This window comes from Tenrec ecaudatus, chromosome 1, assembly GCF_050624435.1.
Source record: "Tenrec ecaudatus isolate mTenEca1 chromosome 1, mTenEca1.hap1, whole genome shotgun sequence".
NCBI lineage: Eukaryota > Metazoa > Chordata > Mammalia > Afrosoricida > Tenrecidae > Tenrec > Tenrec ecaudatus.
Genome location: NC_134530.1, coordinates 98,192,851 through 98,217,596, shown reverse-complemented (window position 1 = coordinate 98,217,596; position 24,746 = coordinate 98,192,851). Strand labels below are relative to the sequence as shown.

The 24,746-nt window shown below is 38.9% G+C and overlaps 1 protein-coding gene across 2 annotated transcripts in view; it reads right to left on the bottom strand.

Annotated features, from left to right (window-relative positions):
* Nucleotides 1-24,746, bottom strand: part of LRRC7 (leucine rich repeat containing 7) — a 480,765-nt gene that overhangs the window by 72,769 nt on the left and 383,250 nt on the right. Inside the window, exons 18-22 of one of the 2 annotated variants that reach the window (XM_075540042.1) lie at nucleotides 20,378-20,489; nucleotides 19,984-20,164; nucleotides 17,186-18,866; nucleotides 12,775-12,915; nucleotides 3,007-3,126 (exon numbers count right to left, since the gene is read on the bottom strand). In XM_075540042.1, coding sequence (XP_075396157.1) covers nucleotides 3,007-3,126; nucleotides 12,775-12,915; nucleotides 17,186-18,866; nucleotides 19,984-20,164; nucleotides 20,378-20,489 — 2,235 coding nt within the window. The remainder of the gene's footprint in view (nucleotides 1-3,006; nucleotides 3,127-12,774; nucleotides 12,916-17,185; nucleotides 18,867-19,983; nucleotides 20,165-20,377; nucleotides 20,490-24,746) is intronic. The other variant, XM_075540036.1, reaches the window with a different exon arrangement.

Here is a 24,746-nt window from a genome sequence, read left to right as displayed (position 1 = left end):
TAGAAGCTACATTCTCTTAATGAACTACCAAATGGAATCTTCTATCACTCAGGGTCACTGGACATATTGTATCACTGAAGTCATCTTCTAATCATGAGAAGAATCAACCAATAGTATGGATGGAAAAAATAAGTATGATAATTTAGATACACAGATTCAGTCTGAGGATCACCCCAGTTAAGGTCTACTTTTTACATTAGCTAAATAGTTCCTAATGGTCAAGGCCACTTCTGCTGGATTTTCTACAACTGAACATTTTATTTATTAAATCTTTGATTATTCTTTCTCAGTATCCTTTACTTAAGTAAATCTTTTAAACGTAGGAGTACTTTGGGGTTTTGTGTCATATTTGTTTCATTCAAAGCTCAATGCAGATGATGCTTAAATTTTCATTTTCAGCTAAGATTTCTGTCATATAAATTTACTCTGGATAAATATCCCTAAATATACACTTAACACTTCCAATTGAATGCTCTTAAAAGAACTCAACTCAATATATAAAAGCCAAACTCCTTTTCCCTCTTCCACTTCTACCCATTCATTACGCCAGCTATATTTCCCAATTCTGTGAATGGCACAATATGACGTGGTTGTACAAATTAGAAATCTGAGTATCAATTTTGAAACTATTCTCTAAAGTTTGTGTTCTAAGAATAAGATCCTGTTGACAATTTTAAGAATATGTTGGATCTACTCATTTTCCTCTACCACTGTTTCCATGTCGTCGTCTTTGGGTTACCATAATGACTTAACTGATTTTATTGCCTCTAGTCTTTTTCCTCACCATTCTCCAAGAAAATCCAGAGTGCTCTTTTTGTGGTTGTTCTTTTGAAATATATTTTGCTGTTGTTGCTTAGTCAGAATGCTATTTGAGGGAGAACTTAATCATGTCTCTCTCCTTTTTAAAATATGTCAGGAGTCCCTGACCCACTTTCTTCAATATAAACCCAACATGATCTGTCTTCTGTTTATGTCTCCAGTTTTATTTTACACTTATCTTCTCTTCTACTTCCAGTGCCTGATCTCTAAACTTCCTTTTGTTTTTCAACTAAGCTAAACTGAGGAGTTCTCATAGCCCTGCACCCCATCTACACAGCACTCATCACACGGCATCACATCCAGCTTCAGTGTCACGCATTACGCAGTAGGCACATTAGACCTACAAACCAGGTGCAAAATTCTTTTGGGTAAACTTTTTTGGTATTTCATATATATCAAATTTTTACTATATATTTTTAAAAGCACCGAGTTTGCTCTTAGTGGAGAAATCATCCCCTATCCTTTATGAAACCATTTTTGTATATTAGAAAGCACAATTATAAAATGAATTTTCTTGAATGTAAGAATTATGTGGTAAGAACCCCAACTCAACTTAAGATTGAGAACATTACCAATAATAACACCAACTGTCTCACAAATCCTACCCCTTTCTTGCCTTTCCTTTACAGGTAACCACAGTCCTAAGCTTTTTATTTATTATTCTTCTAAACATAATTTTCCCACTGTTGTACTGATGCCTAAAGAGAACATTTTTAGTCTTACTTGCTTTTTTGAGTTTTTCGAATGTGCTACTCCTGATATATGTTGTCTTTAGGAGCTTTCCCCTTCAAAAGATGCATCTAAAATGTGTAGCTATTGTGTTTAGACATGTTTATACAAATTATTTATAAATATCATAATTATTATTTACTACTTTTCATCGTAGCCAAATACTCATTCTGTCAAATGATAGAAATTGTTTACAGACTCTCCTGGTAGTACACATTTGGATTTTTCAGTTGTGTATTATGCAAACATTACAAGTATTTTTAATGACACATGCAAGAGTCTTTCTAGAATAATAACTCAGGACGGGATTTACTAGGGTGTGCGCATGTTCTGTTTTACAGGATAGGTTGTCATTAAAGTTGCTTTGCTTTATAGTCTCATAGAAATATAAATGAGTTCCCACTGATCATATGCTTGCAAAAGCGCAGTATTTTTCAGACATCTTAATTTTTGTCAGTCTCCAAAAACCAAATGAAAGCTCACTGACATCAAACCAACCTCTACTCATAGCGACCCTATAAGACAGAGTAGAACTGCCTCTGTGCGTTTCTGAGACTACACTCTTGATGGGAGTAAACCCTCATCTTTCTCAGCTGGTGGTTTGAACTGCCGACATTGAGCATCACAGCCCAACATGTAGCCACGATGTCACCCGAGCGCCACTTTGTCAGTCTAGTGGGTGTACAATGCCTTCCCTTTTACATTTCCCCGGTTGATAAGAGGTTCTGCTTTTCAAAACATGTGTATTTTACATTATAATTTCCCTCTATGTTTTACCACTTTTAATATTGTATTGGGTATTTTCTTATTGACTGGTATTATTTTTGCAATATTTTAGACTGCAAGACCCTTGTCCATCAGAGATGTAAAAATCATCTCACAGACTGTGCTTTGTCTTTTGTACTCTCTTTATGGCAACGTTTGTAGCATCTTCATGATCTATTATCTGTTAGTCTGCCTTAAGTGTCTTGTGGCAAGAAAGGGCTGTCATTTTTGCTCTGCAGCATCTAACCAGCTGCAGTACATGTCAGGGCTGAGTGGCCCCTATGGCTGCCCAGCACACATCTGTTGAATGAATGATTGGGTGAATGAATGACTATGACTGTAGAAATGGTGACTTGGCCCTGTGTAGTGAAATTTAATTTTAAACAAATTGGTTATGCCATACTGCTGAAGCCAACATGTCAAAGCAGGTGGCAAGTTCTACTAGAGGTGGCAGCATGTATAGAAATGAGGCTGTGTATTGTTTATAAATATGTATTATCGATTCTGAATATTTGGCAACGGTCGTTTTCTATTCTTTCAAATGCATTTGCAGTGACCTAAACTCCCTGCATTGGAAAATATTTAGCCTAAATTTATCACAAAGTTAGAAATGATGTCAAGACAAGATATGGATTCATATTATAATAGATGCACAAGGTTAATAGTCTTTGCTATTAATTTGAAAGAGGTTACCTTCTTAGTGATGGTGTCCGGAGGTACATCCCGCCTCCCAAGTGGATACGGATTCCACTGGCCACTAGGAGATACATCTTCTTGTCCATTGTCTAAAATGTTGCTTTGCTGGGACGGGGTCTATTGCAAAAATGGTATGGTATTTTTAAGTGATGTAATAGAAGTTTATCATAGTTTTCTGAAAAGAGTCCCTGATGATTATGGTAAAATTAATTTTATTTAATTGTAGAAAAACATTTATTCTGATCTTGAAGTGTTATTTTACAATATTTACTGGTCACACTACTATTATAAACAATTCTAAACTGAGTGTTTTTCATAGCATTGAGAAGTACCATTAAAATAACCATCTTAGAGCTATTTTCTGGATTTTAAAGACAGTTTTAGATGATTTACAGCACCTGGATAAAGATAATCAGAATAGAATTAAGCAATTACTAAAAAGAACACCATTTAAAGTTTTCTTAACTTGATTTTACCATTAAAAAATATATATGCACATCAAAAACATATAAAATATTGTCTGTACCTGCCAATAATCCAAACCACAGCCTAACACATGTTTTATAAAGCTACATTGATTCTAACTGAATGCTTTAACTAATACAAGACAGTTCAACACTAGCATAGTGCAAGGTGTATGGTACTGGAACATTATTCACAGATAGTGCTGAAAGATAAATTAAAGCAATGTCAAAATTATGCTATTATAATAACAGTGAAAATAATGACTGATTATCCAAATTTGCTTATTTTACTTAATGGTGAAGTTTATAATTTTCACAGATATTTTGTTTTATTGATATACTACTCTTTAAAAATCAAATAATAATATCCCTGTCTCCAAAATTACTATTACCTATGAGTTTGGAAGTCACAGAAAACAATATACTATTACTACATCTCCCCAACTCCAAGCAACCATACAAGCTCAGGAAGAAGGGGACCAGTTTCAGGGTCAGGGACATGTAGCAATAGTATCCTTTCCCGGTGGAAGCAAGTTAAAGTGTTTCACAGGCTTCTTGTTCCTCTAATATATAAGATACACCGATATTCTTTGAGTTCCTGGGAAATTCTTATGTCAGTGAGATATGCGCCAGGGCTTCCTATGCCAATTTCTGTACATGATTGGAAGGATCTCGACTGACAAAGAAAATTGGCTAGAAATTATATGTGCCATTTCCACTCGGGGTGAGAAATTGTCCTCCAACTCCAGGAAGGGCGAATGGGGCTAATCTCCTCATACCATTCTCCAGGCTGAATGCTTGTCAAGCTTCATCTGGTTACACTCAACTGGAGAGCAGGTCTATTCTGGACTCCTTTAAGAACAATTATCTAAGCATCCTATCTGCATTGTGACTACATGCATTTTTCAACGCATTGGTTGGAAATATTTTCAAATTGGATTATGATACTAGCAGAATATTCCCCAAGGTAACTGAATTGATATAATGAAAAGAAGCTAATTTAATTTTTTTTTGAAGTTTGGTCACTTGAATCCTGTTTTCATAAGCCCATCAAAAAGAGTGAAAAATAAAAAAGAGAAAGAGAAAAGAGGTCCTGAATTTAAGCTCCTGGATTAGTTAGGAGAATTTATTTGTTTGTGAACCTAAATCTGGATAATTTGTTTGAAGTACATGTTACTTGAAGACAATTAGTTAGTTGGTTACTCGATGCTTTCAAGTATTATTTTTTTAGTCTTTTACTTTTTCAGATTAATAGATTTACATATGCTCCTATATACAATTTATCCATATATTAAAAATGGAAAATTAACTAATTAAAATGAGACAGTTAAACATAATTATGCAGGCTACTCCCTACTGACTAATGTTTTCTTTTTGAATTTTTTGTTCTTAAGCATTTTCTGAATTGGTTGCTTTGCCAATGAAATGGGAAAATAAATATATTTGTTTTGCCTGGCTTAGAGACATAGTCTTTGAAAAGTGGCCAGAGTTTAATATAGAGTTTTCATTTTCACATCATCCCCATCTGGCTTCTTCCACCACACTTACATTGGCTGCCAAAACATGACTTGCATTGATGGTTATTGAGAATTGCAAAATTCTTTTTGGGTGTAAAAAAAGGCTGGAGTATTTTAGTCAAAATCCTGGTATCAGGATAGTCCATGATTTTTACTAGCTTTTAAATCAATCTTTCTTTTTAAAATTAGTTTTAACAACCATATTCAATCCTCTGTATCACAGGAACTGAATAAGTGGACACATTACAAAGATCTTTCCACTAGATAAAAAAACAGAAGGGATTTCTTGAAGGTCATTTGATTTACTAATTTAAAGAAGGTCATTTTATTTACTAATTTATTTATATACTAATTTAAAGTTCTGGTCTCTCGCTCTCTTTAAGTGAGCACTGATAGGTGCTAAATTTGTGGAAAACCAGAGCGTGAATGAAATGTCTTGTTGTTTGCAGGGAAAGAAAAGAAAAGAAAGCAACCAAAGAGAATGCTGTAGGAGAGCTTCCTGCTTTCCCAAGGCAGGGTGGTCATCCATAAAAATGCACTCTTGAGAAGCAGCTGCTAGGTGTTATATGAACGCAGTTGCTTGCCTGTTAAACTTCTGCGCAGGTTAAAAGGAGCAGCTGAAAAATGTTTTTAAAAAAATTAACGAGGCACTCACTGTACAGTTATTCTTTTGTGAAAGTAACCAAGTTGAGGTTACCTTATTCATTCAATTATCTGTACGACCACATTCTAGCTATTTTGTGTGGGTACTTTACATGAGGGCAATGACATATTATTTCTCCACCATATGTAAATTACAGATGATAAACTTGTAAAAGCTTCACACTTGTAAGCTTCTTTCGTTTTTAAATTATGCAGACCTTTGATGTTTCCAGGGAATATAGAAAATGGTGAGTGTGATGTAGTGAAAAGCCAGAAATTGCTATTGGTAAGAGGTGTATTAATGCTGAATCGAGGCCTTTATGGACAAATGCAGGGCTGAAGACTTCTCTAGATTGAATATATTTTATTGTGACTTCTGTGAAGGATAAAAATGGTCTACTAGAAGAAGAAATTTCAAATATGCTCCAACGTAAATGTGTGTGCATACAGGTGAGGCTCTGCGTCATTGTGTTTGTGTGTGTGTGTGTACATATATCTGAGTGTCTGAATGCACAGCGGGTCCCATGGAGTTACTCTTGTTGGCTAGTTAATGCATAGCATTCTAGTGAAATTATACTTGCTCCATTTTATGGGAGAAGTTACATGAGAGCAATATTAGAATTCGGTAGTTTGCAAAAATCTTGGGATGGATTCCTTAAGAATGCAAGAATCTGTTTTGCTTAGTAATTGGCACGAGTTCACAAGGGCACTGCCAAGGATTTTCTTTCAGTCCCAACACATTTTCCTCTAGAGTATTTTCAGTGAAATGATTGTAGTGATATTCTTTCCTGATACTACCTTTTAAGGAAGAGTCAGCATCACAAATAAAAAGTTACCATCTTTATGAGTGTGACTTCATGAGATCTCAGCTGGGGATTGGACTGTCACGCTCAAAGGAGTTCTAAACCAACATTTCATTATATGGGAAGAAAGCATCCATCTGAGTTCTAACCTAATTATTTTGGGTTTAGTTTAGTCATTGCCTATAAATAAATATTTATATAGATTTACAAACCAAGGGCTTCCCCCACCCCTATAATTAGAAAGGTAAGCAAATCCTTTGTGAGGGATAGGTAGCCAATAATAAATGTAGCAAAATCAATAGAAACTTTGGATGTGTAGATCTCGCTGTGCTTTGCACAGGAAAAAGGCATTAAATCAGCAACCTTTGACAGAAAGGTGAATCGGTGCAAACAACATATTGGCATTATTTAATCCCAAGTTATTTGCATGCACTCAGCAAGAAAAGACATAGACATTTTAAAATAAGTTAGTTGCAAACATTGCTATCTAAACTTTTCTGATTCAAAACGACAGTGGGGTTAGTACCAACAAATAAAAGTCAGCGAAGTCATCTACTATACAAAAATCAATGAAAATAATATTTAATACATATTTTAATACATCATTTCAACCTCCCCTCCCTTGAATTTATGGTTAATTTCTAGTAGTTTCCATTTCAATTACCCATTAAAGAGTAGATACTACGATAGTATATGCGGCAGTACAAGTTATGGGGAAAAAACAGAGCAAGAAAGGAAACTTTAAAAAAAACCCATTATTTTCCCCAGTTTGGAAAGGCCGCATTATGCAGACAGGGAGTTAGAAAGACCAATGATTTCTTTTCCAACCCTGCTTGCCCCGAGGGCCGTAGTCTGAAGGAGGATTAACCTGTGGTTTTCTTGGCTCTGTAACCTTTGACCTTTGCCTACTAACAAATATGCTTCCTGGTGACACCGAGTGCTCAGAGAATGTGATTTTAAAGAATTCTGGGCAACTAGCCTTTCCTGACCTCAGCTAAATAAGGCAGCACAGGGTACCTAAAGCACATAGGAAATGATTTTGGTCTTGATTGCTTCTTGGCTTAGTTAATATATTCCACTTGTGTATCCTTTTTTCCATCCTATCATAGAAATTCTATCATTTGGAACTGTTGTGAAAATGATGGGCTAATGCATATGAAAGAGATTTGTCAACAATTAAGTATTATGTTCCATAAGTGTTCTATTCTTTGAAAATGCCAGGTTTTACAAACATGTGAGAAGGCAATGTAGCAGAGTAAACAGATACAATTCAAATTCTACCCATCACGGGGCTGACAGCATCCGTTTCCTTATTCAGTAGCGATAAGTATTTAGTTTGCAAAGGAATGTACTTGGAGTATAGCATGGTAGCAGGTACACACTAGACTCACTGCATCCTGGTCTTCATCGTTTCAGAGGATGCAGGTTTTCATTCTATTACTAGTCTGCATAGCAAATGTGGTAGCTCCAATGGATATTTATTGATATTTAATGTTTCTATTTGATAACATACAATTTCAAGACATAGCTATGCTCAATTACAACAGATCACATTTAAGGAAGCACACAGAACCATCATAAAAAGTTGCCTTAGATGCTTTTTGGAAAGGCAGTAAATGAAAGAATAAATGCATACGTGGATGAATAAATGAATAAAAAGACAAAATTTTAATTTAATAGGCCAGATTTATGTCTTTATAAAATTTCTGAGGTTATAATTATTGTTAAATCTTCTAGGAAACATAGGGTAGGAATCAAAAGATGAAAATATTAGATAAAATTAAATTAAACTTTTTTGTGCGTTTGTGGACACTCCTAATATCTTAAACGAGTTCCATAAACATTTTTGAAAAATATAATTCAATGTAGAATACTTATACATAGTTTGTAATTCCTGAAAAATGTACAAGATTGATTGAAAAAGCAATAAATATCCAGTAATTAGTATTATTCAACACATAAAATCTAGGAAGCTATTTTCTTTCACCCACATGAATCTTCACTATATAAACAGTGTATCAAGTGAAGAGTTATTCAATTATCCTAAATTGATGTCTACTTTTTTGTTTTAATGTTTGCTTCATAGAAAATTGAGGGGGAAATCAGCTAGATAAATATTTGTTGTTAGCTGTAAAGTCATTTTTGACTCCGACGATTCCTAGTTATCGAGTAGGCTCCCACCTAGCATTTTGTTGGCTGCAATTGGTAAAGAATCAGATTACCAGTTAATCCTCTTGAGGATCCACTGAATGGATCTGAATCATCAACCTCTATATTAACAATCTAGCTCTTAACTATTTGTGCCACCAGATTTTTAAAACAAACAAACCCCAAACCAGAATCACTGCGATCGAGCCAATGCCAACTCACAGTGCTCCCGTAGCACAGGGCAGAACTGACTGCCTTGGCAATTTCCAAAGACCTTCACTTTGGTATAGAAAAAAACCCAAAATAAATACAGAAATACAGAAAAAAAAATCCAAAATAAAACGAAACCCATTGTGATCAAGTTAATTTTGAGGCACAGCAACCTTCTATAGGTTTCTGAGCGTTTGCAAATCTTTCTGGGAGAAAGAAATCGTTATGGGAGTAGACAGCCTCCGTTTTCTTCTGAGGAGCGGCAGGTGGGCTTGAACTGCTTATTGCGAAGGAAGGCCACCAGGATTTTGGTGGATATTCAGAAGTAACCTTTAAAAAGGAAAGAAAACAACAACAACAACAAATAATTTGCTGAGCTCGCTCAAGCAGTAGGGCACAGGGAAAAAAGAATCACAAAAGTCCTTTTGGGTGGAACATTTACCAAAAGACAATCTATGTGGGGCAGAGCAGAAGAGGTAAAAACCAATACAAACAGGTGCTCCTTGTCTTAAGAGGAGGAAGCAAGATTTGACAAGCTGAAAAGTGGGAGGTGGGGGTCTGGATTTCAACCTCTGCAAGTCCCCTGGGAAAGCACCACCTTCCCAGATTCCTGCTGCTGCTCCATTCCAGGGCTTACTCCGAATATGTGGCAATGTTAATTGAGCTTCATAAAGCAACCTAATTCATTCTTCCTAGTCCAAGGCATTTGCCATATACCCAATGAGCCAGCAAGGATGCCATTCTGTGTTTTAAAGAATAAAAGAGACATGCGGCGGCAGCCTTTGCCTCTCCTTTGGCGCAGATGAGAGGCCAGGCCGGGCCTGCACAGGAGGGGACAGCTGGGGCCCAGGCGCCAGCCAGTAGACCTTGCTTCTCCAAAAAGAAATAAAAGTATGTCCCTGCCAAAAAAAAGAATAAAAGAGACAACAGCAGAATTTCCACCGGTGAGTGAATAGGTTTTTTTTCCCCTTTGTCAATTTATAAACAAAATTTCTCTACTTAAAATGGCTGTTTATAGCTTGCTCTTCCCCTGTACTTTGGTGCGATTTTCATGACTAAAGAGCATGTAGGGAGCTACACAGAAATCTTAATTGGCTGGCATGAATTTATAGTATTTTAATAGCAAGACAAAAAAAATGTTGTAATTGATTGTTACACTTGTAATGCCAAGAAAGGTTGAGAGAAACAGCCTCCTTCCTGAGCCTGGAGGGCTGTGACCAGAGGGCTGCGGAGAGGACCATCCGAGATGCTGTAGCTTAAGTTGTCACGCTAAAAGTTTGGTAAATTAACCAAAGAAATGACCCAAGAGGCGGCACAGCAGAGACAAACCTAGGGACTAAGGGGAAGGGACAGAGGTTTAGATTGGCATCCAGCAGAGGAAGCCTGAGCCGGAAGCTCCTCTTGGGGCTGACTAAGGACCCACCTTCTGGTGGCAAGGTAGGAAGTTGTCCGAAATGCTTCCACTTTACAGGCTTGAAACTAACGCTAGACCCATGTAAAGCATTTGCCCCATGTGTGTCCTTTCTTTCTCTCCCTTTTCTTTTCTACTTAAAAAAACAACAACAACAACTATTGATGGTAATTCATTTTGAGGTGGGATCTGTTCATATTTAAATTATTATTATTCATTTGCAAATTAATGGAACTTAACAATAATTTTCAGGTTTAATTTGTGCCTGAGAATGGTTAAGAAATCTCTCCAAATAGTATAACTCAGCATTATTTTTGTTATACATAACTAAAGATCCTTAGATTTATAAAAATAGTGAATTCATTTCAAACTACATCTGCAAATTTAGTCAACATAACAGAACCCAAACCAAACTAACTTCCATTATATATTGAAGCTCTTCACATCCTTTTTTGGGTTTCCGGGTCAATCTTTACAGAAGCAGATAGATAGCCTTAGATTTCTCCAATGGAGTGGCTGGTGGGATTGAACTGCTGACCTTGCAGCTAGCATCACGACTCTCAACACAGAGCACCATCAAAATTCCTCGTGCAACATACATTGATGCTTAATTTATATTTGAAGAATGATTTAGAGATGGAGGAAACATTGTTTAGTGTGTGTTACCACTGTTCAGACATTGGAGATAGTTTTTTGGGGGTATATAGCTTTATTAATGGATAGACCGATGAGTAAATAGGACAAAACCTGGGGCAAAATAAGAGCTTTTCTCATGTGATTTGATTTCAGAAGTTTTAAGCAGTAGCTCCCCATATACCAAGATATTTTTATTCTGCACACTAAGAAATCCCATCATTTTAGTTTAATGATTTGATTTCTAATTAATTGTCAAGACCATTAGAAGAAGTGTTTATTTAAAGTTATGTTATCTCATCTATTCCTCCAGGTAACTATGTTACAAGGTCTTTTTCCCCCTTTCTTTCCCCAAACCATTTAGCTGGCAGCTAATGCAGATATCATATTATTCCATAGTTCAATCACATTGAGCCATCTTTTTGAGAACTTATATCTGCTAGGGAAGAGATTGAGAGTTCTTTGCATTGAAGGAGACATTCAAGATGCAGTCCATTGGTGTAAGGTTCAAGTGAAACGGGTTTTGCTAACAGAGGTGCTATGGAATCAACTCGTTTAGGCTCCAGGACTTGCCTGTACACATCTTTCCCAATTCTGGGCTCACGGATGTTAAGTTGGTATTGGCCACAGTGGGTGTATTTATAAATTCTTATATTTAAGAAATATCTTATATATATATAAGATATCAGGGTTTTTGTTGTTGTTGTTGTTTTTCCTTCTAAAGGGGAAGTTTGTGATAGGAGTTGTATGAGTCCCTAATAAAACATTTAAAAAATAATAAAGGGGACGTTTACCAGCTGAGCACACCACTGGTCCTGCACAGAGAGACTAAGAGCAGGAAAAAAATAACATTTGAATATTCTCAATTTAGTTTTTATTTAAAAAATAAATTAAGTGATGATGGAGAATGAAAAAAGCTGTGGTCCTAAATATCTCTTTGATTTTGTTTCTGTATTCACAGTAGGAATCATATCATTAAGGATTAGGGATGTCTATCAAGACAATTTGGTAATAAAACATGAATTAGGGTCATGTGACCCTCGTTTTGCTCAGATGGAGTTTGTTACATGTATTCATTCAGTTTACTAAATGATAAGTTTTTGGAGACTACTGTCATTCTTTCATCCTAGTTAAGGCTGTTGCTTTCCTCATAATAATTTACTGAGCCAACGACTCTATTGACATATGGTCATAATGACAGACTGTGAATGACTCGTCAGCTTCCTACAACTCAAATAGGCAAATTGGGCATTTTCAGCTTTGCGTGAATAAAAATAGCAGAAATAACAAGTGGAGATGTTATCCGTACACGGATGGGTACATTCCCTTTAAAGTTCATGCACTCCCACTTTCATTTAAAACTATGCAAGCTTCCTAGTTCCTTGTAGCTTTGAAAGAGCAACATTGTGCTCGCTAAAGAACAAACTTGTTCCTCACTTTACACTTTTGAGGGGTGGGACTGGAGAAGCAGGTACAAATGCCCACGACTTAATCTCAGCTCCAGTGTAGGATACGAAGCCTTTGCCAAAAGAATTAACTAAATTTCAACAATTATATCCAGTTCTATTCTTAGAATGTCTCGCCGTGATAAAATAAGACTTTGAATTAAATTAAAAACAAAGAAATAAACACAAGGAAAGACAGAAAGAAAAAGACAAAAGAGATCATAACATTAATAAAGTCCTTCACAAAACAAAAAGCCATGTACCTGCTCAATCCAAAAAGCAAAGCTGTTAAGCAGAAACCCAGGACTCAATCTAGCTACACATATTCCTTAAACACCTAAGAGTTTAGGCTCTACATGATTCGCCTCTGCGCTTCTGTACTCGCGACAATGGTTCAGCAAGGGCTGTATGTATAGCCTAAACACATTAAGTGAACAAACAACATTAAGTGGCGTTTGGTATGCTGACACATGTAGGGCAGTCCATACTTACTTTCTGAAGAGGTAGTTCTTGATGATCAAATTTAGATTTAGTCTGCAAGTTTAAAGTCATGCTTCTGCCTGCATGCATTGCTGAAATACCTCCACAGGGCAGCATGCCAAGGTTAACTGTGTTGTGTTTGTAAGCAGCATTCTGAGTAGAGGAAATAATCATGTGACAGGATGTGAACACATGCTCCACAAACTGATTATTACATGAACATGATTAAAATTTATAACATTTAACTTTAAGCGGGCAAACAGTACCTTTTGTTCTTAAACATGCACTTGATCAGACAAAAGCATACAGTCAACAGGGTTAGTTATGCACATACTGGGTACCATTCAAAACTACAGAAAGACAGAAAGCAAAGAAGGTACATCCTATTTGACGTTTGCTGCTAACTCCAAAGCATAAGCTCTCTCTCGCTCACCAATCCTGGGAGTAGTGACATTGGATCGGCATTGTTCACCTGGATAGAGTCTGTTAATTTTCAAAATTATAATCAGATTTGATCACCTGCAGGTGCCATGGCCTCTTTCCCAATGTGAGATTATCACACACAAGAAACAAATCCTACACCAAACTCACTGCCTTTGAGTGGCTGCCAACTCTCAGAGACTCGACAGGACAGACTAGAACTGTGCCCTTCCAAGGCTGTAAAGCTTGGCAGACGCAGATGGCCATGCCTGTCTCGGGTGGAGCTCGCTGCTGTTGGGCCAAACCACTGCTCTTTCAGTTAGCAGCCAAGTGCTTTAACCACGGCACCATTTGGAGGGTTTAAAAGGCAAAAAACTTGCCTCTAATCTTGCCTGAAGCTGAAATGTTTAAGCTAAAATCAGTCTCCCTAATTGTTTACTTTATAGGCATAATTACAACTCAGACCAATAGCTGATCCAAAAAAAAATTCAATATTACCCTTGGCTTGATTGGATTTAGTAATTAATTAAGCCTATCAAGTACATTTTAGGTGTACCCAAATATTGTCATTTTCGATTTCTTAACAATTATATTTCTGGGTTGCAAACTAGAGAAAATTCACAATGATGCTTGTATGTTGAATTCGACAATAAAGTGCATTGTGGCCATCCTTCAACAGATACATCTCAGGCTATTCCAACTGTCTAAGACAAGATGTTAGATCATTTCCTCCCACCCCCCATCACACCTCATTTTAAAATTATACATTTTGGGTGCAACAAATAGTTTCTCTCAATACAATCTTTACCTCCCATCTCTCATGGAAATATAATCACTGGCAACATTTAGCATCTTGTTAATAATTCTCTTAGAGAAAGAATGCACAGAAATGAACTTAGTATACTTAACTGAATAGCAATCTTAAGCCTCTATCCCATCCTAAGGGTTTTATTTTAGGAATAGTGAGTTTTTAGTATCAATGTTTCATTGAACTCAGCTGAAAGATCATTTTATGCCCGATGGTGTGCCACCCTACCGGTCTTTAATGATTTCATTCAGGAATTTTTAAATACAATTATGCTCATCTCAAAAAGGCAAATGGATATGTCAATTAGTGCTTCCGTAAGTTTTAAAAATCAATCTCATGCTCACACGGCTCCTATTGTAAAGGGCGGCAGTCAATAGATATGTGGATAATATTTTAAATCCTTTCGATCCCTGGGGTACTCTGTAGCTGAAGAATGTGCCTTGTGGTCAAACTAAAGAAGTAAACAAACATCTAAAGAAGTAAGCAGACATTCCCCTCCCCCCTCTTCCCCATCCAGGGGTAGCACTTGGAATGAACTTTTCAAAGTATACATTGAGATCTTTCACCATTAGTGTTGGGCTGTTGAGCCCAATGCCTGGATCTTTTTAGACAGTTCTCTGGTAGTTTTGAGTGTAACTAAGTTTGTTTTCCATTCATTTTCCATAATGCTCTCTTAAACTTCATTGAAGGATGTCTCCCTTCACCCACTTTTCTGTGGGTAGAAGTGTTAGACATGAAAAAAAAATAATTTATAAATTATCAAGGGTTCATGAGGGAGAGAGGGGAGGGGAGGGAGGGGGGAAATGAGGAGCTGATACCATGGACTCAGGTAGAAAGCAAATGTTTTGAGGATGAGGGCAACAAATGTACAAATGTGCGTGATACAATGGATGGATGTATGGATTGTGGTAAGAGTTGTACGAGCCCCCAATAAAATAAAAAACAAAACAAAATTTCATTGGGAAGCTCTGCATGTCTGTGGTCTAGTGTGCTTTTGGACAGGATGTTAATTAGCACATCGATATCAAAACTAGTTTACATAGTTAATCTGTGCTTTCCTGTCCTGAATTCATCTTACTGAGCAGGAGAGAAGTTTTCAGAAATATATAATGTGAATGTCACAATCATTCAATTTAGAAGAAAGAAATGCTACTTGGAGAAAACAAGGTGGGAGAGCTTCCAGGATTTGGTGACATAGTCTACGGTGATTGAAATTTCTTGAACGTAAGTGAGAAACAACTGCATGTACAACGGAGCCTGCTATATACAATGCTATTGAATATTCATTGAGAGAGAAATCCAAGGATTAAAGACAATGACGGGGGTACATAGGGACTAATACAAAGAAATAGGAGGCCGCAGAAATACACCTGAATCATTTTTCGTTTTCTGGACCAGGCAAGGTATTCAGGCTTCTGCTCTTATCTCCCCTCCTGAGCCCTATTTCTACTGCCTCCGAATTCTTGCTCCATCTAGAGGAGGCATGCGTTTTCTTGGAGCTCTGAACAAAGGAGAAGCAGCATGTATCTAGTCGACCAGTGAATAGATGTTGGTACAAATGCTTAGAACGTCTTCTTTTCTTTTTCATTATTTGTGTTTATTCATCCCCCTGTTGCCTCAAATTACGAGTCATTGTACATATGCTCCAAAAAGCTTCTTGTAACCTTTCCTGACTAGTTCATCTGACCCTGTTACGTATGCTCGTGTCTACACGAGGCCAGAGTTCCTAAAGTATATTGTATTATTTAGCCCCAAATCTTTCCTCCTCCACTCTATGGAGAGTGTAACTTGACGTAAGGCTTGGTGACAACTGAGCAGGTGCCTTTACTGACAGCCAGTCATGAGGCGTTGATGAGGCTCCCTGCCGTGGGACTGAGCACACCTATTTGAAACAGATATTCCGATGAACTGATCTCCACATTGAGAAACTAACACCCGCACCCACATCTAGTAGTTCACGCTTTCCTCTCCCCCCCAAATTCGTTTTCTTGTCATGTAGACACGGCCTGAAAGCAATAGAATTATTTAAAAAGAATAAACCTGAAAACACAAACTCAATATTAAGGAAATACATAAATACATAACACTGTGACCTGTGTTTCTAGCAGGACACCAAAATAAAAAAATAAAATCACTGAGTGAAGCATTCTAATGGTATATTATTTCCAGATCCAATTTACACTGAGCAGCCAAAGCAATAAAACCAGGACAAAAGGCCCTGTTTGCACAAAGAGGATCTTTAAGGTTCTAATATCAAAGCAGAGTACAAGGCCCTCTACACCCAGCCCACGAAGGACCCTAAATGACCCAGGTCAATCAGTGGTCCTTTCTGTAAAGAGGCACATATAAGATTCTTCTTAGAAAGATCTGAACAGACAACACCAAGGAGTTCTAGGCTTTTTGTGCTTATTCTCTCAGATTGTACATTCTGTGCTTATTTTGACTTAGTTCTTAAATGAATTGGGATTAATTTCCTTTTTTTGTGGCTACATGCCCACTAATTTGTTGGCTTTCAGTTTTGATAAGGACATTATCTCTTTTTGTTGTCTGTAGCATGATTCAAATGGAAATATTTCCTTCTCTATAAAACCCAACATTTTAAATAGCAGGTTTTAAAAATTAAATGAAATAATGTGTAGGAGGGCATTCAATCTCTGCTTGTTTTATTTTTCTGTTTCTTGCCGGGCAGATTATTGCTCATTAGAAGTAATAACTTCAGCAGTCCCATAGCAGCAACTATGTGCAAATTTATACACAAATTAGGCTTGTCTTTAATATAAGTGAGTCCGTGCAGAAAGGAGAGTAACACTCACTTTTTATAGATTCAATAAAAAAAAACCATATTTTTTAGGTCACTAGAGAACAGTTTTGTGTCTTAGGAGAGGTATTTTGCCTTAATGGGTACAAAGCAATTGAAGCCCCATCTCATCTCATATAATAGAGTCGAATTGTTTCTTGCTAACAACATTTAGGTTAGATTTGAGAAATAATTCACCTACAGGTTATGGACTCTCAGCATTAAGCAGTATCCATGAAAAAACGCTCATAATCAATTTCCCCACAACGTAAAGATGAATAAAACGCTGACCATCTACCCATTCATGTAGTTCATGCTTCACTACGCGTGCTTAGAGATGCCGATAAAGTTAAACTAAAGGCAGGAGAGAGATTCTTACAGAGAAATGCCAAACATACCCTGTCTAACCTTCTAGCTTCTATATGTCTAAGCAGCTGCTGTCTCCAGTCTGCAGGCATTTTCCCACAGCTCTCCTCTCCCTTCATAGGAGTGGGCCTCGTCTTTAGATCACTGTTATCTGATGGCTTGTCACCATAGTTACCCAAGTGATAGTCAGATGGTATTTTTTCCAAAAGAGCTGCCATTGTCGGCCTAGCTGAAACTGGCCTGGTCTGGGAGGCACCGTAACTCTCTGTACTGTAGCTTCTTGCAGACAAGGGCCTCCTTTGGGTAAGGTTTTTAACTGGAAAACTTCCCGCCTGCGCTTTCACTTCTTGATACGAAGGGTGTTCATCTTCATACCTGCCATTCCTTTTCAGGAACTGGGGCTCAGTCACGGACACGCTGCTCTGGCGATCCAGACCTCCTCTATAGGGAGGTCTGCCGTACCTATCACCTGGGGGCAGCTCGGGAGGTTCGCTGACCCTTCGAAACAGGGCCATTTCGGTGGAGCTGGCCAGAGAGTCGGCTCTTCTCAAGAAGCCTGCCCTGGACCCCTGGCTCGCGTACTGCGCGTTCACCACAGCATCCTCATTCACGGACGGCTGGGAAAAGGAGAACATCTGCTCCATGGGTGGGTAGCCTCTGTAAGCTCTAGGACTAACTAAATCCTTGGCGATGCTTTTGCCCGGCTGTGGCCCGTACTCAGAGTTGTGTTGGAAAGGCGGTTGCATCCTCCTCTCGGCTTTCACTTCCACGGCGCCGGTCGGATTGAAGCTTTGATCGAACTGGTAGACTTTTTTGGTCGTGGACGCTTTCTGCTGTGGCCCTTTACTACTGCCATATGTGAGCATCTCATCATCCAGCATGGGGACAGACTGACTTCGGGACATGCTGGACATACCATGCTCTGGTCCCAACATTCTCTCCGGCCGCTCATGGCTTCCTAAGGGGTCGCTCCCAGTGGCGTAGTTTTCTAAAGGGATGTTGTACACCTTGTAGGTGCCAATGTCAATCTCGTCAATACTCTGTGACTTTTTGAATTTATTCGACTTGATATCTTTCATTAGCGGGGAAAGCCTCTCTGTGCTCTTGCTAATTGAAATGCCACCCTTCGAAGACTCTGGGCGGCAGTGGATCTGAGAGAAGACATTGCCGAGACTGCGGTTGGGGTTGGAATCGTGATATTCCCATGGGATCCCTGGAGAAAACGGGCTAGGAATTCCAGGTGTTTCCTTGATGTGCTCTTTCCTTTCGGGCAAGGGGCTGGTCGTCGGGGTGGTCTCTAATTTGGAAGGAAAAGCAGTCCTGTCTTCAAAAGGACTGGGGGTCCTGGTCCAGTTCTGCCAAGGATTGGAAGGAGGCACTTCTGTTTCGGGCGTGTGTCTGTGGGCAGACTGCTCCAGCTCCAGCGGGACGCCCACAATGCGCTCCTGCCGGAGCAAAGGCCGGCGTCCGTGCGAAGAGGTGCTTCTGGACTTGGAACTCAAGAGCGGGTTGCTGCTGGCGGACTCGGCCGCCGCCGCCTCCTCCGCCACAAACCCCGTGTTATCGTAATGCGAGCCATCAGGCCAGCCGTCAGCGAAGGCGTCGCCGATGGGCAGCCTCTCGGGGCGCTGGGGGAGGTTCCCCGGGGGGACCGCCTCCCGCTGGCTGAGCAATGGCTTCGAATCCAGAGGCTGCGGGAAAGATTGCGCAATCCTGAGAACACAAGGGGAAGAAGAGAGGTGAATCGGAGAGGTCATCGTCCTGAGAAAGGAGACACCTTACCAACCCCGCCCCACCCCTTGTTTGAGTTGGCCTTTATCCACTCATCCTTTAGGGGCAAGGCCCTGTTATTTCACAGCCCTCTCCCCAAGCCATGCCTCCATCTGCGCAACCTGTCATTGCGCCTACCAACGCTCACCTAACACGCTCCTGCTAGCGCTTCTTAATCAGGTCACCAAGAGCAATCCAGGGCACCTCGCCGGAGTTTTGTCAATTGGTCAATAATAGGAATTAATGTTGGTTCCCCTATAGCACTAATATGTATTTATCCTATTGTAACTTAGATGTTGAAACAAAAATTTTAAAATGAAATCATTTCATGACACCTGATATAAAGATAGAGGTATTTAGTTTTAGTCCAAAACAAAATAAACCCAAATCATCTCTCTCTCTCTCTCTCTCTCTCTCTCTCTCTCTCTCTCTCTCTCTCACACACACACACACACACACACACACACAAACACAATGACAAAAAGCAAAACAAATAACTGCACATACACAGATGTAAGGATTTCATATATATATATATATCTCCACATTATAAAAAAGCAAAACAAGAAATACCCAAACCCACTGCACCGGACTCTACTCTGAGTCACAGCACATTATTAGTCTAGAGTACAACTGCTCTTACTGGTTTCTGAAGTTGTAAATCTTTACAGAACCAGAAGGCTTCTTCTTTCCCTAGTGGAGGGCGGTTACAGTGTTGGAAACCCCAACCTTTTGCTTAGCAGCCCGGTGATGAACTCACGGTGCCACCTCAGCTTCTCATGTGCTGAGTCAAACCCACTGCACTGCCGTCAGTGGATGCCAACTCAGAGTGACCCTATAGATGGTAGCAGGGACTGTAAATCTCTAAGGGAGAAGACAGCCTTTGCTCTCTCTGGTAGAGCAGCAGGGGGGTTTGAACCACCGACCTTGAGGCTTGCAACCCAGCACTAGGGCTCCTTCATGCGGTGTGGTGACTATAATCACCAAAATACAGAGGTCTGGTTTCGAATGTGGCTGAGGAAAAGCAATGGGGACAGAAAAGAGGGAGTGCCACACACACCTGTTACCCCACAAAGAGTTGTGGACTGCGTCCTTAGCTGTTGTCTGCAAGGCCCCCACTTTAACCCGGGTGTTAGAGGACCCTGAGGAAGCTTGGGAAGGTGAGTAGTCTGAGTAAGTGCCCGAGGAAGCACTGTTATTCAGACAGTGACCTTTATCGACTTCAGACTCATCAGTTGATTCTGAAATTGAAAGAAGAGAAATGTTACAATGCTGTGGACATTGAACATTAGAAATGAAGAAAAGCAAATGTGAAAAATAGCATACTGATTAATGTTAGAAATATATCATTATACGATGTTTCTGTAGAGCATGGTGTATCGTAATCTATAACTGATGGTTCATCATGCACATGCATTGACAGCATATTCTTCACATCAGGTTCACACTGTTACCTTTTTTGTCCTTCCCTAGCAGAACAAGTTTGGGTGGGTACAGAGGGGTCTCAGCTAATGAAGGGTGAAGTTCCCCAATCCTCATTTCATTAGCTGGATGAACAAAAGAATCCTGAGAGATATAATAATATAGGACAAGGAAAGTAAACATTTAAATAATGATTAACCAAGGTGGCAACAACTTTATCTGGCTTAGCTTCAAATATGAGAATGTAGAATTTATTCATTGGGGCGCACTAGGATGAAAGAATCACGTGCATGTCTGGGACAAGCACTAACGTGTTTTTGGTTTCCTTCCTAATTCCTGTGAGTCCATTTGTTTCTTAGCTGTTTGAGGAATACTATTCAAACGCCTGCACTGTGCCAAGAACTGTGGAGGGTCCAAAGAAAGACAAAATGTGGCCTCTGCCCTTGGGGAGCTTACAATCTAGTTGGGGAATGAGATACCATTCATTACATCACAGGACTGAATTATGAAAAGCCATATACTGTCACACATTCACATATACATTTATATATATGTATGGTTCTGAGGGACGGACTCTGTAAGTGCTCTAATCAGGAAGCATATCACTAACAACCAGAGTGGCCGCCCCTGAGATGTTAGTGCATTGTCGCGACCTTTAACTCTTGATCTGCCTGCCATTTTACCTCTTCGTTCCTACTGTTTTCCAAGCCATAATCTCAATTGTCTTGTTCTAAGCTTTCTTCCTAAGGCTCTTTCTTCCTAAGACTTTCTCATGACCAACTGAGTCCTTCCCTACAGGAACCCTGGTATATATGATAACAAACGAACACATAAAAAACAACAACAAAACCAACCAATGGAGTTTAAACTTCTAAAGCTCAAATTCTTATTCTCAGATAACCAGGAAAGCATCAATGGAGGCAAAATACAAAATTCTCTTTCTTCTACATAAGATAATTCCTATGAGTAAGTAAGATGAGGGGAAGTGTAAAAATAAGGCTACAAAATCATAGAAACATATTAGAAACAAAAATCAAAATGTATCGTCCTTCTCAGAGATCTGCACACAACTGTCTCTATCTTTCTAACGTATCCCAATGGGATTTCGTGCTCTTGGAGCTATGTCAGCAAGACAGTTCCAGGGACTTAGCGGACTGGAAGTGTGCTCCTTTGAAGTGTTCTCTGAGATTGGGGAACAACAAGAAGTCTGAAGGGGCAATAGCAGGGCTGCAGGGTGGATGGGCTATGGTTTCCCAAGGAAATTCTCATAGGACAGCTCTTACTACCCTGGACGAGTGAACAGGTGAATTCTGAAGAAGGAAAGCAATTTCTGGAGGCAACTTTCTCTGCCTTTTCCGGTGATTGCCCTGAACCATTTGAAAAAAAAAATCTGTCAAGGTTAACCTCCTTTGTGATCTCTATACCCTTTATGAAACTGGGGCGTTTGTGGCTTGGGACCTTAGCCTTTTGGCTTATCCTTGTGCAAATGTATGAATGGAAATGATTCCTTCTCTTTTTCTTAAAAATTAGTTAATTTCAATTCAACAAAGAATTTTTATCTTTTGTTCTGTTTAATATTCATTATCTTGCCAGCTCGAGACATGGGTGTCACACATATCTTGCTAAATTGAATGTTCAAAAGGAATATATTTGAGGGCAAGAAAATTATAAATCAAACAATTCTTGCTTTAAAACTAAATGATTGGTGTAATGAGCTGCCAGAAACACTTACTATAAAGCACCCATACTAACTGGCTTAGATCTTTCAGTATTGCAGAGAAATGCTCATTAGAAAAACAAAACAAAACAAACAAATGCTCTTGGCTTCAGTTTTGTATTTTACTTTTAGTTAAGTATGAATGAAATGATGTGTGTGAGTAACCTGGGCATATTGTATCTGATATTTACTAATTGATTTTTTCTTTTTAAAAGAATATTTCATTGTAAAAAGGCTAAATGATTGTCTAGTTCAAGATCTCTTCAAACTTCTTTGTCCTACCATACCCCCTTCAGAAAAAAAAATTACTCAGTGCCCCATGACAATGAAAAAAATTGTACTATAGCTCACAATGCAGGCTAAAGTGTAGGGATCCTCTTGTGTTGTGCCCCCCAATCATTCCAGCAGTCCCTACAGGGTGATATTGCCCACTTTGGGAAAAGCTGCTTAGTCTAATCCTTTGCTTTCCTAGAGATGAAATCTCAGACAAGGCACCAGGATCATAATGGATAACTAGATAGAGATGCAGTACAAAGGCAGACTTCTCTGGACCATTCTGGTGAGATTTGCTGTCAGCACACTGTTGTTTGTTGTTGTTGAATGGATCGCAACTCATGGCCAATCATTGTGTCAGAGTGTTACTGAAGCCCTACACAGTCCTTCAGGGGGATGTTTTTTCAAAAGTAGATCACCAAGACCGTCTATCATTCAAGGTGCCTCCAGGTGGATTTGAGCTGCCAGTCTCTTTACCAATAGCCTAGAGCTTACCCATTCGTACCACCATGGTCCAATGTACTGGATCAGATGTGAAGAGTAGGAAACAGAGAATTAAGAGAATTCTGGAGATGAAGAAAAGTTATGTTTTCATGGATGTTGAAAATTCCTGAAAATTCCTGTCTGCTACTGTGCTTAGTATAAGAAATTTATCATGATTGTTTTAAGGTGATTGAATAGACGGTAAGAAGACTTATGTTCCTTTGGAGAAACTATTAAGTAGAAGAGATGGAAATTTGAGAAACACTACATGAAAGTAAAAATATTAAGTAACGCTTGTTATTTTTTTCCATGACTAGCTACTGCCTTTATATTCGGAAATCCCCGAGGTAGCACAGATGGTTTGCACACGATTGCCGAGAAGCTGGGCGTTTGAGTCCAGGACACGGGAGCCTGGAAGCAAAGGTTGGGTCACCTTGTTCTGTTCAGGAAACACTGCGCAGTCTGCCGGGGTGGCATGAGGAGTCACCCTGGGTAACTCTCCCTTGATGGCAACCAACAACAACACACTTATGCTCCGATACTCTATTCATGTTTTATCGTTTATTAATCATGCTGCCTTGGGTAATTAAGCGGGCCTTATTCATTTCATCAGTAAAATGAAGGAAATAGATAATAATGGGAATTAGGGTTAATTCCCATTTAGCAATGACATTTAGGAATCTATTTGTAACCTAATCGTTGAAATATTAATTAAAAATAAAATATTCTTATGATGTAAAGGTATACACATTTTGTTTAGATAAAAAATAAAAACGAAAAGATAACAAAAAGTTGATAAGCAAAAGAGCTCACCAAAGAGTCTTAAGCACAGAGACAGGAACAGAATTAAGAGTTTCACTTATCCTTTTCCTCTTTCATCAGTTATCATATTAAGTATGGATACTGACTGGATTGATCAAAATTTCAAATTTGTATCACAAGTTGCCGCTCATTGGTTCCACATAGTAGCAATTGTCTGACTCAGGTTTAAGTTTTGCTTCTAATTAAAAACTTCTCTGAATAAAAAATATATGGGTGCCCAAGAAGAGCATATGCTACCAACTAATCATGAGCTTAATCTCTTCTCTACATTTCTGTGGCCTCCCATATCATTGCCTGACACGACCAAAGCAAGAATGATGGATTGGCGTAATACAGGTGATCTTTCTTATCTTTACAAACAAACCAATACTGATGATGATGACAATGCTGCTGGTGAAGCCTCTGGTGGTCGTCACTGATGATGTCTGCTACTGTGCTGGTATGCGAGACACTTTGTAATGCCTCCCGATTATTTAAAGCTCGTGAGGAGGGCATTAATTTCATCATCTCTGTTTCTCAGAGAGAAAATGGAGGCTCAGAGAGGCAAGTAAATTCACCTGACAAACTTCATGAGTGGAAGCCAGGTTTGAACTGGATCTGTCTACAGTGAAGGTCTAATGTGCATGCTATACGATGTACATGAAAGATGTAATGTGTATGCTATATGATGCACACTTTTTCAAGCTCGGAACAGCTTTGTTTGTTTTGTGAAACATGGCAAATGAGTTTTTCTTAGGATAAACAACGTAATATACACAGTATTGCATAGCACACCTTCAAGTAAGACTTTGTCCCTCTACAATCCTTAAATAGCTAGCGGAATCAAGTTCCTGTTGGCAAGTGGGTGACCTTTTGGGGACTGACTATTTCTTTGTGTGAAGACCGTGAAAGTTATTGGAAGAGAGTAGATCTCAGTGGAGGTACCATTCTGAGCACACTGATCATATTTCTTACTAGGAAGGGGACAGAGTGGAAAGCAAAATAAGATGAACAACTATTGAAAGCGTTTTTTAATTGACCTCCTGATGTTCCGGTGCTCAAATCTTGACTACTACTACCTAGGGGGCGTGGGGTGGGGGAAGGTCAATGGTACCATTCAGAGGAAC